This window comes from Bombina bombina, chromosome 3 (genome assembly GCF_027579735.1).
Source record: "Bombina bombina isolate aBomBom1 chromosome 3, aBomBom1.pri, whole genome shotgun sequence".
Lineage (NCBI taxonomy): Eukaryota > Metazoa > Chordata > Amphibia > Anura > Bombinatoridae > Bombina > Bombina bombina.
The window spans coordinates 642,672,382-642,688,649 of record NC_069501.1 but is presented as its reverse complement, the minus strand read 5'-3'; the positions used below and the strand labels follow the sequence as shown (position 1 = coordinate 642,688,649).

Below are 16,268 nucleotides of genomic sequence, written 5' to 3'. Positions count from 1 at the left end.
AAAGAACTGAAATAAGGGGTTAGTCTGCAGAGGCTTAGATACAAGGTAAAAAAAGTATATTAATATAACAGTGCTGGTTATGCAAAACTGGAGAATGGGTAATAAAGGGATTATCTATCTTTTTAAACAATAAAAATTATGGCGTAGACTGTCCCTTTAAATGGACATGATACCCAAATGTTTAAACACTTGAAAGTGATGCAGTATAGCTGTAAAAAGCTGACTAGAAAATATCTCCTGAACATCTTTGTAAAAAAGAAAGATATTTTACCTCAAAATGTCCTAAATATTCACACCCCATTCAGTATGCCTGTCCCGGGACTTGCAAGGGAGCGTGTCTCATGCACACTCATGTTATTTCCCTATTCAGTTGAAAGAGGTTTACTATGAAATCTCATGAGATCACAGTAATACAGTTCATGACCTCAGCACTGCTGATGCCGATTGGCTGCTGTTCATTTTTTCCGTAACTGAAAGATACATTTTTACACAGCACTTACTCTGATGAGCTAAGGAAATTGTGAGGTAAAATATCTTCCTTTTTTTACATAGAGATGCTCAGGTGATATTTTCCTGTTAGCTTTTTACAGTTACGCTGCATCACTTTCTAAGCGATTTAGCATGAGTATTATGTCCCTTTAAAGTGAAAGTAAAGGGGGGGCGGAGCCTGGAGCTGAAAGGATATGGCCGCATAACATGAGAGCTCCGTGCTGTACTATGCTGTAAATTGACATGCCGATAGAGTAAATGTAAAACTATTGTCTGATTAATCAGGGTGAGGAGGTGAGCAAGCTAGGAGTCGGATAAAGCCACTACCAGACACAACAAGCCTGTATGAAGACCGGGAGTCACCGGAGCTGGTGGATGCCGATCGCCATTTTGTCAATGTGGCGCAGTTAACTACAATGCGCTCAGCGATCACAAATTGACTTCACACTCGGATCAGTAATCCTCCAAGAGCAACTACACCGGATAGTAGGAAAACCTGAGAGCAGATTGCAAACCAGCAAGCCAGACCCGGTGAAGCTCCGGAAAGATTAGAAGGAGTGGCAGTGACTAAGCCGATGGCGGTAAGAGGGTATGTGGAAGTAAAAATCTGATAAGGGCCGGGAGACACGACTGGCTGTGAGTCACTCAATTGTGGACATAATGTTGAAATATACATAGTAAGCTATGGACAATGACACTTACAACTAGTTAGAAGAATGAGATGGATGGCACTAGACAGCTGCATACATATACCGGCCAAATGAAACCACCACATATGTAGTGCCTTGATTCAGCTATGTAGAGCAGAGGTACAAACACACTACATCACTCCATATATTTGATAAAGAAGACACAGATTACAGAAGCTGCTATTTTATACCAACAAATTAGATACTATTTAAAGTGGCAACGACGACTTAAATCTCACGAACTGGCTGCATCTATGCCGCTCACTATATCAAGGGCCTGAACTAAGCTGACAGAGGAGAATAAAAAGTTTATATTAAGATACCAAGGCCTCCTGGCTGATTCTGTGTCACAGCAATAAATAACCGCAATGGAGCATAGCTTATAATCCTATAACTAGATATGGATAATGTCTCTCATCTCTCAGAATAACCCAGCATTGAATTGAGCTAATTCACAGGTCCTCTATATACACACTACTACAAACATAGATTATACTGCAGCAGTCTTGCTCTGTACCTGACATACAGTTACAAACCTGGGACATAAATTAAACCTTCCATCACCATGTCGGTTAGGAAGCAAAATAAACCTACTCAAGGGCCTAAATCATCAGCTGCCAATCTGTTTTTCAAGCCGACTAAGGGTGAGAAAACACAGGAATCTGCCACTACGGTGCTGGAGGAAGACAACGACTCTGATATAGGATCAATATCTATGGAGGAAGATGCTATTCCTGCAACAAGAGCAGACCTGAAGGCACTAGTATCTAAGCAAGACATCAATAAAAATTTTGATAAACTTTGGGAAAAATTTGATGCTTTTCAAAACACTGTCACCAGTAGCCTAGCAGACATAAAGCAAGATATCTCAGAATTGGGCACGAGGGTAGCTACCCTAGAAGAAAATGAGGCCTCTACTACAGATGACCTCTCCAATCTAACACAAAAGATCTCCATGCAACAGCAAGAAGTCAGTGAGATGCACGACAAACTGGAAGATCTTGAAAACAGGAGCCGCAGATGCAACATAAGGTTGAAAGGGATACCAGAGGCAGTCTCTGCGGAAGAACTCCCCACCTACCTACATCAATTATTCCAAGCTATCACTGGAGAAGTTGGTGAGGAGAGATTTCAAATGGAGAGAGCTCACCGTGCACTAAGAGCCAAACCGAAAGATGAGGCACCTCCTAGAGATGTTATTGTCAAGCTTCTCAGATTCCCAGAAAAGGAAGGAATACTTTCAGCAGCTAGGAAACATCCTACCTTCAAATTTCAAGGTGTGGTAGTACAATTTTTTCAGGATCTGTGTATTAGGACACTACAAAGGAGAAGCTGTCTACGCCCTCTCACCTTGCTTCTAAGGAAACACCAAATTGGATACCGATGGGGCTTCCCCTTCAGTCTACATATTCAACACAATGGGAGATCATTAAGCTTGAAAGACGTATCAGAGATCCCAGACATATGTCGCAGGCTACAATTAGATGTTCCAGAGATACCCCAGCTAAATTCAACGGAAGTTTTTTCCCTGATATCTTCAAATCAAGCTCAACAGCAAAGACAACAATGGACCAGAGTTTCGAAGAGAAAAGCTAAGTCTTGACATTCTTTACTTGCTTGATATTGGTTTAATAAGTTTATACCCTAACTGGGCGTGACAAAGGAGGGGGTGGAAGGTACTTTATCCACACTTAATACCATTATCGAGGCGAGATCAGGCAAGCTAGGTGCCTTGATGGACTCTGGACCCCTACTAGAGGGGCCCTGGAGGAAGCTGGGACCTTATGGGCAGCGATTTTGAGAGACCACTTAATCACTATAGAGGGATACACACTATGCAATGTTGAGAATCTGTTTACTGTTGCTTTTCCAGATTCCAAAAATGTTTTTCTTATATTTACTCTTGTTTGATAATATCTACTGTTTAAATACTTACAGTTATAGTACGGTAGGTTTATAAAATACAGTCAACCTGGATAGGGGAGAGGATAAGGTTGAGACTGTGTTCTTTTTCCTTTTTTTGTTTTTCTTATCTTGGAGAAATAGAGTTTTCATCCTAAGTTACCATGTTTTAATTAGGTTATTGAATAGCCTGTTTTTGATTGTAAATTTATATGTTTTTGTTTTTGTTTTTGTCCTGTCGGCTTGTCCTATCTATCTATACGAATCATCTAAAAAGAAAAAGCTTCGTCTTCAATGCCTTAGGGCGAGCAAAGTGATTGGAAAAAAACAGCGGATCAGGGGTGGGGTCCCCCACCTACATAACTAAGTAATGGCTTATAATATACGACTGATATCACATAACGTCAGGGGCCTTAACACCGACCCAAAACGCAGGACAGCGCTCAGCCAATACACTAGATTGAAGGCAAATATCATTTTCCTGCAAGAGACACACTTTACCAGAGAAGTCATACCTAAATACTGGGCCAGGGGGTACACCCAACACTTCCACTCTATAACAGACACTAAAAAAAGGGGGGTGTCAATATTAATTCACCAATCGGTGGGGTTTGTGGAGGAAGAGACAGTGAAGGACCCAGAGGGTAGGTTTATTATACTTAAAGGGAGAATACAAGATAAGCAGCTAATTCTCTGCAATGTATACGCACCAAATGAATCACAAGCAGCCTTCTTTACCCGAGTCTCTCATCTATTGACTCAATGGTCGCAGTATCGGATAATTTTAGGGGGCGATTTTAATGTTTCAATGTATACACACCAAAATGGAAATAAAATCCCACTTTCCCAAAAACAACAGAGACACAACTCCACAATTAAAAAAATAAAAGAAGTCTTTTTATCACATAACATTTTAGATTCCTGGGACACTTTATACGGTAAAACAAGCGACTACACATATTACTCATTTGCACACAGTACTTACTCAAAATTAGACTACATCTATGTTAGCCAAACACTGATTCCAGACCTCACCTCTTCCAAGATTCATGCATGTGCTTGGTCGGACCACTCAATAGTCCAAATAGACATCAAACAGACATTCCACACTAGTGCGACACGGTCCTGGAACTTTGATCCATATGTTCTTCAAAATCCTAAGACGCGCGAATCTATATCTAAAGCCTTATCAGAATATTGGGGCATAAATATAGGAACCACCTCCAACCCTGTCACCATCTGGGCAGCACATAAACCTTACATCAGAGGCTTACTTATTAAAGAAAAAGCGGCCTTAACTAAAGCTAATAGGCTCCTGACAGACACGCTGCAAAAGCAAATAGATACACTCACTAGGTCACATCAACAGAGCCTAGCACCTAATTTATTTACACAACTGCAAGCCAAAAGACTAGAATTAGCAATGCTTATGAACAAGGCCTCAGTGAGGGCAGCTCACAGATTAAAATCCCAATACTTTTTATACTCAAACAAACCAGATAGGTATTTGGCCCATAGACTCAGGGAGCAGACTAAATCATTTGCCATACCTTATTTACAGAAACCTGACGGCTCATGCACCTCAGACCCCCAGGAGATAGCGAATAATTTTGCCCAATACTATGCTCATCTCTACGATGGGAAAAAAGTAATACACAATGAACGGACAAGACAAATCAAAACTAAAATCCTAGAAGACGCTAAACTCAAACCCTTAGTTAAAAAAGCTAGTGCCGAATTAAACGCAGATGTTACGACCAGAGAGGTCCTCAATGCTATAAAAGAGCTTAAACCAGGGAAAGCAGCAGGCCCAGATGGATTCCCGGGTGAATATTACCAACTTTATAGATCGGTTTTGGTCCCACATGTAGTTTCATTATGTAATGACATTTTACAAGGTAATGCGATCCCCCAAGAAATCTTACAAGCCAAAATAGTAGTCATACCTAAACCAGGTAGAAATCCGAAGTTATGTCAAAGTTACCGACCCATTTCCCTGATAAACCAAGACATTAAGATCTTCACTAAAATCCTAGCTAATAGACTCAAAATCCATTTACCTACACTGATACACCCTGACCAAGTGGGCTTTATCCTTGATAGAGAAGCTCCAGACAACACAAGACGCACGATCTCTTTGATTGAATGTCTTAGTAAAACGAGAACGCCTTCTCTGATCCTCTCGTTGGACGCGGAGAAGGCGTTCGATAGAATAGATTGGGACTTCATGCTAGAAGTTCTAAATAGACTAGGCATTAAAGGCGCATTTGTTCAAGCCATCAAAAGCATCTACTCCCATCCCACAGCTGTTATCAGAGCGGCGGGATACCAATCAAAACATATAGATATCTTAAATGGCACTCGTCAGGGCTGCCCACTTTCACCACTCTTATTTGCAGTTTGCATAGAGCCACTGGCAGCGATGATTCGCGGATCACCAGATATACATGGAGTTCTACTTAAAGGGCAGGAATTCAAGGTGTCCCTGTTTGCGGACGATGTCCCTTTAACATTGACTAAGCCACTTATATCCCTCCCAAACCTATACCAGATATTAAAAGATTATTCCGATATATCGGGGTACAAGATCAACCTAGAAAAGTGTGAAGCTATCCCCATTGCTCTCCCTGACCACACTAAGAAACTCATTGAATCCAATTTTGAATTCTCATGGACTAAAGAATCGATTAAATATTTAGGGATTAAAATCTCAAACAATATAGCAGATCTTTACAGACTTAACTATGTCCCTTTATATAAAACGATTAGAAAAGATTTGAATACATGGAAAAAATGTGGATTCTCATGGTATGGCCGTCTAACGGCAATCAAGATGAATATCCTCCCGAGATTGTTATATCTCTTCCGGGCCCTTCCAATTAAAATACCCCTGATCGACCTTAATAAACTACAGACGGACTTGACAGGTTTCCTGAGAGGAAATAAAAAAGCCAGAATTCCATCTCATATCCTACAGCAACACAGACAGTTGGGAGGGGTGGGAACACCAAACATATTACATTATTATCAAGCTGCGAGATTAGCACAAACCACCCAGATGAGCAAGACAACAGATGACTTGGTGTGGGTGCGAGGGGAAACGCTAATGACAGATTACAAAAGCCCGGATGATATCCTTTGGGATCATTCGAAACAACCTTTTAGAGGTATGTCGGCTTCTAAACTCACAACAGAGATGATGCAATCCTGGACTTCGCTGTCCAGATCCATGAACCTAATACCAATAGACTCGGTGGTACGACCAATAAAGACCCTACTAAGCCCAGACTTTCATACACACATGGGGAAGTGGGAAAATAAAGGGCTATACAGAGTAGCAGACTTTCTCCATAACAACAGAATAGCAACATATCAGCAAATTCAAGACAAAATTCACCCCGAAAAAATGCAATGGTTCTTATACTTACAAGTGGCTTCTGCTATCACCAAATTCAGGGCACATAGTACCACGAAACCACTGACAACGCTCGAACATTTCTGCATCACAACTAGACGCCACAAAAAATTAATTTCAGCTATATACTTAGCGATTCAGAGAGCTAAATTCACCTCTAAAACTACACTGATGGAGAAATGGGAAAGGGATTTAAACATAGTACACTCTATTGAAGAATGGGAAACAATATTATTCACATCTAGTAAGGGATTAATTAGTGCAGATTTCAGGGAAAATTGTATTAAGACGTCTTTCAGGTGGTATTTGACCCCGATAATCACCTCCCATTACACCCAAAGGGGCAGCAAACTCTGCTATAGAGGATGCGCCGTAATGGGGACATACATTCACATGTGGTGGGAATGCCCACAGGTCAAACAGATATGGGTTAAATTATCTCAATTACTTAGTGAAGTGTTATCTGAAAACATCTCCCTAACAGCATCACAAGCACTCTTGAATGAACATATAAAACCTTTTAATGCACCTACTAATACATTCATACGCACACTATGTACAGCCACTAGAATATGTGTGGCCAAATACTGGAAATCAGGAATACCCTCATGGGGGGAAGTGTTGGAGAAGATCCAAGCCACACGCAAATTGTCGGAAACGGCAGCCCATATTAAGAATAACCACGAGCAATTCTTAAAAATATGGTATTTCTGGATCCTGACGGGACACTAATAACACTGGAGGTAGACGAGACACATAATAGCATAGGGAAATGAGGATAATAGGCATGACCAATAGGGCGACTTACAATGACATATAGGCAATGACGACCTGAAATATATCTAAAATTGATGGGGACCCCTCTCCCGGATCTGCAGTAAGAAGAGAGGAAGCGACAGGCAAGTTGAATGTTGGTTAATTGTATGTTGGTTTACCCTTTTTTTTTTTTTTTTTTTTTCTTTTACACTAAGTTGTATAGGGGGTGGGAGGAGGGGGCGGGCAGGGGAATATACATACAGTAAATAAGATGGTTAAGGAGAGGGGAGAAATGTCTAATTGTTTGATATGCTTTCTTGTGTTACTCCTTACACCAAACTCTAATAATTTTGAAACTGTAATTAGCCAAGAGACAGCACAGGACTGAAGTTAAGTGCTACAGAAGATATACATGTTCATTTCTATATAATAACAGACTTTTGGATATCACCTTCGCAAAGAAGTATTGAATACTGGACTTGAGCTCTTGCTGTGTGATTAACGGAGGTGTTAAGATTTGTACTAAATGAACAAGGTGGTCTGTGTTTGTTGTTTATAATATAATAAAAATCATTTCAACTAAAGTGAAAGTAAAGTTTGAGCCTCTAGAACACTTAAATCTACTCTATATGTCAAATATACTGAAATTGCTAACTTTTTTTTTTTATTGATTTTATATTTTCAACTTTATTTATCTATAAAATTTCCTACCGTTACCGAGCTAACTCCGCCCATCATCTACTTCCTTGATTTCTTTGTGCTGACGTATAGAGTGGTCCCACCCGCTCCATACGTATATGTAAAATCCGCGTTCACATTGAACAGGTCTAAAACGAGCATGCGTCAATCACGCTAGCAACATAGTATTGAATGAATACCAATAATGTATTCATTCAGTACTATGTTATATTTCAAACAGAGTGGCTATAAATTTTTTAAATACGTGACCGTTTTCCCTAGACCGCAACTATCACGACGTTTACTCTTTATTGCGGGGGGGAGAATGCACATGCGCAAAACGGGAGCGCGCAACAAAACCAAATCTGCAGAAAGTAAATTGGCGCATGCGCAGATTAACCAATACTCCGATGACGTAGCTTGACGGCCGCCTAACGGCCAGAATTTCAATTGGTTATTGGGACAGCGTGACCAGAAGCAAAAAACAAAAATTATATTACGGGTTGAATTACGATACTATATAAAACCAAATAGTTGCGGTCATAACTTTGTTGACAGATAAGTGCTGCAAAATTGATGAATGAAACTCATATTATTTTGGCATAAAGAATGTTAATGAAGAACGTAAACAAGGTAAGTTTACCTTCACTTTAAGTTTATTTTTTCCCAAGCAATTAATTTTTCGTCGTTTTTATAACTTTTATAATTTATTGTTCAAGGCTTGAGAGTAAATACAATCCTCTTGCATCTCTTCTTGTTGCATTCTGCTTTCTGTCCTTATTGGAATAGTTATGTATAACATGACAGAACTGCCTGTATAGTTTTTAGCAAAGTTAGAGGGTGACAGGATGCAGTCTGAAATTCAGAACAATAAGGGTGTTATCTTATTTAAATACCAAAAAAACAACAACAACAACAACAAAAGTGCCAGATTTAGATTAGGATGAGCTGGACAGAAGGAGGAAAGCAAAGATTATTAGGATTTTTTTTTTTTGCTGATGTTTAACATTAAATTGACTGCACCTTTTCTCACTGGACTGGCAAACTATAGTGATATTATTTTCATATATGCATGAGTATTCCCTTTAAAGGTTTTAATAACTTACTTTTTTAATTATTATTATTTTTTTTAACACTGCTCTACGTGCTTTCCACTGCCCTAACAAGTGAGTAATTGAAGCAGTATCAGCGTGAACAATTAAAAAATGCAATAGGTATTAAAAACCTTTAAAAGGCCCCATTATAGATATAAAAAAAATTGGCATTCACTCATCAATTTATAGCATATAATTGTATTACTATCGACCCTGCAAAGCTATGTTTAACCCTTACAAATTAGATAAACACATAAGCAAAGCACAGCTTTTGGAGCTGCAGAGAACTGCTGGCCCTCCGCCAGTCAGCAGTGCTAGTTGCACAGCTGGGTCATGTGACTAATGTTGTTGATGGCCTGAGCAGCAGTTTCCACTTCAGACCATCAGTACTTTACCACTTTGTGAAGGTTAAACACATGGATTTGCATGGTCGATAGTGATAAAATGACATGCTCTAACAAATGAGAGCATGTAATTTGTTAACTATAATGGCCCTTTAAGATAAATGATGTCACTTTAACACTTTGATTGCCTTATAACACAATACACCGGAATTCACCTTTAGTAACCTGATCCATACCAGCATCTGGCAGCTGTTGGTGAAGGGAAGTGATCCAATATTGAATTTCTTTTACAATACAGGGTTTTCTAATTTTGATTTTATATAACACAGGTTATCATAGCTGACTACAGATATTGAATTTCAATTCCTTATGTCATGGTAACTTTAAATTTGTAAGGGTTTGCAATTTTCAAAAATATAATAAATTCAGATTGTGTGTGTTTTTTGCAGCTTGGTAATAGTAGCAGTAGTTTTATTCATAAATTGATTTCATTAAAAAGGACAATAAAAAGTGTACAATAAATGCCGGGTAATTCATGCATTAAGTAGTGCATAATAATACATAATTAGTGTCATTTCGTATGCTTTATTTATAAATGTTAAAGTTATACTTACTTCTGAATCCACCCCTTGGTCCTAAGCGCTTTTTTTATTGTAATTTTTTATTTTGGTGAGGGAGGTAGTACAGCCAATACCTCTAGTCATGTAACAGCCTGTGAAGCAGAGGCAATGCACTGGTAGCATGGCAGATTGGGACCAAAAATAGGTCTTGGGCATTTTAAGGCAGAGCAGCCAAAAACGGACATTATATTGTGTATTAATCTGATTTACAAAAACATTTAAAGTTTGTAACGTCTTTCGGTTACTGTGTTTTATAAATATATATTTTATAAGAAAAAATACTTAAAGGGACAGTATACTGTAAAATAGTTGTACCCTTAATGTGTTTACAATTGCTTTTTTTTTACCAACTGCATAGTAAAAAAATGTATGAAAATTTGCTTTTTAAGGTTTATTTATGTATATTAAAGCTCTAATTTTGTGTTTTGAAGACACAACCTTAAAAAAATGGATTGAGATTGTAGGTATAATCAGGTCTCGTTACTTTATCACATTGTCTACATATACCTGCTTCTTTATCTTATATCTGTCCATAAACCAATCACCAGTACTTGGAGAGAACAATCGAAAATCCACATTGTATTACCTTATCTCTGCTATAACCCACTGGGAGTGTAATTTCTTCTGCTGGCTGTATTTACAAAGCTTATCTATACTTGGACCTGCGGCCACAACCTTTCAGAATAGGTGGGGATACCACAGGCTAAATCAACTATTTCAAATGCCAATATAAGGGTAAAGGATACCACAGGCTAAATCAACTATTTCAAATGCCAATATAAGGGTAAAGGAGCTACTTGTAAACAATTTAATACACTCCAGCAGGTAAAGTGGATCATTGGGAACAAATTAAAGGGGAGACATTTTTTTAGTAAACTGTCCCTTTAAGCTCGATTAACCCAGGAGCCATATTGCCACTTTTAAAAACAAGCCTAGCACATGGATTTGGGAGTAGGCTTGTTCTGAGCAACAGGGTATTTCCCTTTGTGGGCTGGGGCAAGTCACCAGCATTATTATTTGTGCATAATGCAGGGCCATCCCTACCTTTCACTGCCTTTCTGTGTCTGTGAGCGACGTCAGGGCTGGTCCTGCCCATGCCTAGTTTCTGTGAGCCAGCTTATATGTCGATCATTGATGGCGCTTAAGAAAGCCCATATTGACTGACATAGTGACACCCGTGTAGCGCTATTCAACCACAGTCCTTGTTTGCTGGCGTATGTATGCTAACTCCTGACATTGGGTGGGACGCTGTAATGGAGATAGTGGTGTAGTATGAAGGTGTGGAACCTACAACAGGTACTTCCTAATATTTGAATCATGAGGAAGACCAACTAGTCCGGTGAAAGAAATTCAAGTACATCTGTGCATCGGTCCGGTGAGCTAAAAGTATTTGCTACTAGCCACTCTGGGAGAACGACAATATTACTAGTAGTACTATCTCCATTGCCACTTGCTTGATGAAGTCTCTACATTACTTTTTAAACATATATGAATGTATTTGTGCACTGACAAGCTATACAAGCTTTGTTCCAAACATCTATAATCTGTGAATTTAACCTTCTCAGGGGATTGTGATTTTGCATGTCGTGGCTGCTGCTTTATTTTACTTTGCTGCTACACTAACCACTATGGAACTGCAGTTTAATTTGAGACTGAATAATAGGAGCTTTTTTTGCATGTTAGAAATCATTGCTGCTATAGTGGAGTGGTCTAGTAATTATTATTAACTGCACGCCTGCTGCTATTTTCCCTATAATGAGGAAGGGTGCACCCAACACATGGACTCTAACTTACAGCTCCTCCCTATGACCTTAGGAGTTGTCTTTTTTTAACTCACTATTTATTTATTAAATATTTTACTATTGTTTTAATTTAAAAAAAAATGTCAGCTTTTTGGATTACCTATTTCATATAGTTCGGTTTAGATTTTTTAATTTTGGCCTTCATATGAGTTGTTGCTGGATAAGGTCTTTATTAGATAGATAGATAAAAAAAAAAAATAGGAGTCAAAAAGGACAAAAAAAATGAAACTTTATTTAACCGATTATATAAATCATCAGAGTGAATAATCTGGACAAAAGTTAATTCGTTATAACTTCTATCAAGCACCTGCACATCTCTTTGCAGTTTTGTATTCATTTCTGAGTAATATATATATATATTACATTTACTTTAAAAACAGCTGATTTAATTTGTGAGCAATGTGAAGTAAACATTGCAAAAATTTGTTTTTTCCATTTACTGATGAGTCATCTGCACAATACAAAAGAAACATGATAAGGGAGCCTGCAGTGGTTTTTGATGGACAGTCAAACTCTTAGGGTACTTTTGCACAAATCAACAATACCTTGAAGAGGAAAACTACTTGAACTGCTGCTTATAAACAATTTTACCCCTTCATTATATCAACACCAAGTCAAACTGAAACCATTACTACTCATCAAGTGATGAGTGATACGCATAACCTTAATGTCCAGAAACTCTAGCTTTAAATGAAGTGGCGTGATTTGTGGCATGTAAATATGATCATCAGCGGCGGGTGGTTTATATATTAAGAAAAGTACATTATAAACACAAATAAGAAACAACAAAATACTGGAAACATATACCAGTTAGAGCCTAACCTCAGATTTGCCATGCTTCCTACAGTGATAACTTTTAAAGTGCTCATAAACTGCTAGCAATATAGAAGCTGTATGTATGCACTTTTATCACTTGCGCATGTGCATCATAGAACACAGATCACTGCTGGTACTGTAACATGTGCAAGTGTACATTGTGAGAGTTATTTGCTTACTGCTGTAATGGTTATGTGCACTTGCAAATGTATGTAGTTGAAATTGAATCGTAGACCCACTATAGGTTGCTGTACACATATATTGAGCATAGCTGAAACACTTGATGCTAATAAAAATAAATTTCATAAAGAATATAATAGTTGCTCTCCATTATAAATATGTACATTTCTTTTTAAAATGTCAATCCAATTAACAAAAAAAAAACACAACATAGATATGCAGACATAAAGTAAACATTAGATATAAATATTTTTGAAACAAACATACATGTATATAAACATGACAATTAAACCTCAGCAGTCTAAATTATTTGCTCATTCCTATGAGATTATTCCAGCATAAACCATAATATAGTGCAGACAACAACATTCTTAGAATTTACTACTCAGGCAGCAAAACAGAGCAATATTATAAGATGTAAAGGTTTTGTCAGACTTCAGCATACAAGGAAATTTAATTAATCTCATCCCTCTGCATGTGACTTCATACAGTGTTTATCAAGTTCATTTCACTGTGGTACACTTGGCACACTTCAGTCAGGCAATAGGAAATGTAACTAATGTTCGGCATATTTTACCTTTAAAATTTGTGTGTACTATTTCTGGCACATTCATTCTCACTGCAGCATTCTATCTGGAATCTTTCAAAGTGGTACAGAGTACCTGGTACCTGTCAATGCAGCAATTATCTGTCATATTCCCTTAAAACTGTCTTACACTAGCAATTCCACATCATCTTTATATGAAAAGACATCATAGCATTCTAAGTAAAGTTTAGCCAACAAGCCCTTTGGAATTAATTTCTGGTTGCCAAGTAACTCATATTCAGAAACTAGGTGCTAAGATCTTGTGTGGGCAAGAACTACAGAGATGTGAGGCCCGTTATTCTCAAACATACTGGTACCAATTCACTTATTGTCTTATGACAAATACTAAAAACAAGTCAGCACTGTAGCATCACCCTGTTTATTCCCAATACAATGTATTCCTATCTAATATACAGATGTGCACATACGATATACTGACAGACACAGATGCATAAGCACCTCAATGTGTCCGGGTGGCCGTGCTCACCTTGTAGTAGACGTCAAACTGAATGTTCTCTGGCAAAGATCGTATATCCCGGCGAGCTCGACTATAGTTATCCACCACCGCGGAGATGGCTGTATTATACAGGGTCTCTGGGATCCACTCCAGCTCCACGGCCGCCATGATAATAAAGGCCAGAACACAGTGGTTTTGCAGGAGGCTCTCTGGCTTGCTGTCCACGTCCCAACAACTGCCCGTGGGAGCCTAGATACCAGCCGGCCCTGGTTATCTATATATACCCACCGTATATATGATATGGCATCCCGCACAGGCCACAGCCAGAGGTAAGCTGACAGCCCCTACCCACAATAATGAGCTCCGGTTCACCCGGATTCTCATTTAGTTATTTTCTTTTCCCTCAGACTGGTTCAGTACCGCTACACCCGGAGACTGGACCAGCAGCAACAACAGCGGCAGTGACGTCACCGCGCACAACGGGGAAGCACGGAGGGCGAGAGGCTGTACTGCTGGCAGGCTATGCAAGTCACGTGACTGGTTCTAGTGCTGCTGATGTCAACATGGGAATCTATGTGACAAGTCAGGTCTTTCTAGGGTGACAGACAAACCCTTTTCAGGATTTTTCTTATGTGTGGATGAATACGTGTAGAATGCCAGGTGTTATACGATCGTTGTTATTTTGTTTTAAATGCTACTATGATTAAACAAAATAAGACAATTTAAAGTTTCAAAAACATAAGTAAACGAATTAGGAAACAAATTAAGATTTCGTATGTTATGGCCAGAAACAGATTAGATTCCGTATCTAGGCTTTGAGGGTTAGGGTCCAAGCAAGATTTAGGCTAGTGTTAGGAGCAAGGATAGGTTTAGGATTTGGATCAGGCATATGGATTAGGCCAGGGGCAGTGGAATGTTAAAGGGACGGTAAAGTCATAATTAGACATTCATGATTTAGATTTACTTCTATTTTTTAATTTGCTTCCTTCTTTTATTATCCTTTGCTAGCCTTAAAGGTGTATCTGGGTAAGCTCAGGAGCAGCAAATAACCTAGGTTCTAGCTGCTGATTGGTGGCTGCATATATATATATATACCAATTGTCATTGGCTCACCCATGTGTTCAGTTAGAAACCAGTAGTGTAAACACAAAGATCTACGGCACTCACCAGCTCCACGTTGTCCACGGCAGCGTTTTCTTCGGCGTGTGCACACTTCAGTAGTAGCCACTTGTTTACTTGTAAGGGTGCTCACCGGACAGCGTCCTCGTTAGAACTCCAGGAGAAACCGGAAGGAGAAAGGAAATCTGTAGCAACTCCTCTTTTCAAAAAAACAAAGAATCCATATGATAAAAACTGTATATTTATTTATAACAAAGAGCAGCTAAAAACAGAACGTGATCTCAGAGCTCGCACTACAAGGAAAGAGTATCCAGTAGTGCAGAGAACAGCAGACATGTTTCGTGCGGGCCTCCACACTTGTTCACCGCTATGGATTGCACATACAGGCTTCGCCTTTTAAAGGTACATAATACATTAGAAACACATGTGAGATTAACTCCTTCCTGTATATGTCAATTAGATATATATATATATATATATATATACACACACAGTTATATGTCAGAAACATGCTCAAATAGTTAACATCACATTAACTAAATATACAAGGCAAAAACAAAAAACACATATATTAGTGCTAGAGGATCATGGAGATAATGATAGATGTTCTAAATGAACAGATTAAAATCTTTTTCCATGTTTATGCCTAGGGGATATCTAGTGCGTCCTACCACATTCTACAAGTGTTTGAGTGCTACACTGAAGTTGAGTTTATTGCGTAAAGTGAATATCCATTGCACTTCCCTGTAACTTAATATATACTCCCTATCTCCTCCCCTCTTATGGCAAGGGATGTGGTCTATCGCTTGAAAAGATACCAAACATGAGTCTGCTGCATGCATGTTCTTAAAGTGCTTAGCTACTGGGGTGAAAACATCAGGGTTGTCAATATCCCTGATGTGTTCAAGTGCTCTATCTTTGAACATTCTCTTAGTTTTGCCTACATATTGAATCTGGCACCCCTACAGGTTAAAAGGTAGATTACATATTTTGAGTTACAATTTAAATTGTGTCTAATTTGGTAGTTTACATTGGAAACTGAAGAGGTGAAGGACTCGCCTTCTGTCACATAATTACATGTCTTACAAATTTTCGATTTACATTTGAAAAAAGCCTGTTCTTTGTGGCAACCAGGTTCTTGTTTTATTCTCGGGCAGATAAGAAGTAGCCGCCATTTTACCCATGGTTTTGGCTTTCTAAGCCATGAATTTGCAGCCATTGGTCGCCACTTTCTCTAAAGCAGGATCAGTTGTTAGAATTGGTAAACACTCCCTGATCAGGTTACAAATTTTGTGATATTCCAGACTATAAGGGGTACTGG

At 38.7% G+C, this 16,268-nt stretch overlaps 1 protein-coding gene across 1 annotated transcript in view; it reads right to left on the bottom strand.

Annotated features, from left to right (window-relative positions):
• Window positions 1-14,289, bottom strand: part of APPBP2 (amyloid beta precursor protein binding protein 2) — a 373,616-nt gene extending 359,327 nt beyond the window's left edge. Inside the window, exon 1 of the mRNA XM_053707351.1 lies at window positions 13,859-14,289. Within this exon, the coding sequence (XP_053563326.1) occupies window positions 13,859-13,996 (138 nt within the window). The 5' untranslated portion in view covers window positions 13,997-14,289. The remainder of the gene's footprint in view (window positions 1-13,858) is intronic.
• Between the last annotated feature and the right edge of the window lie 1,979 nt (window positions 14,290-16,268).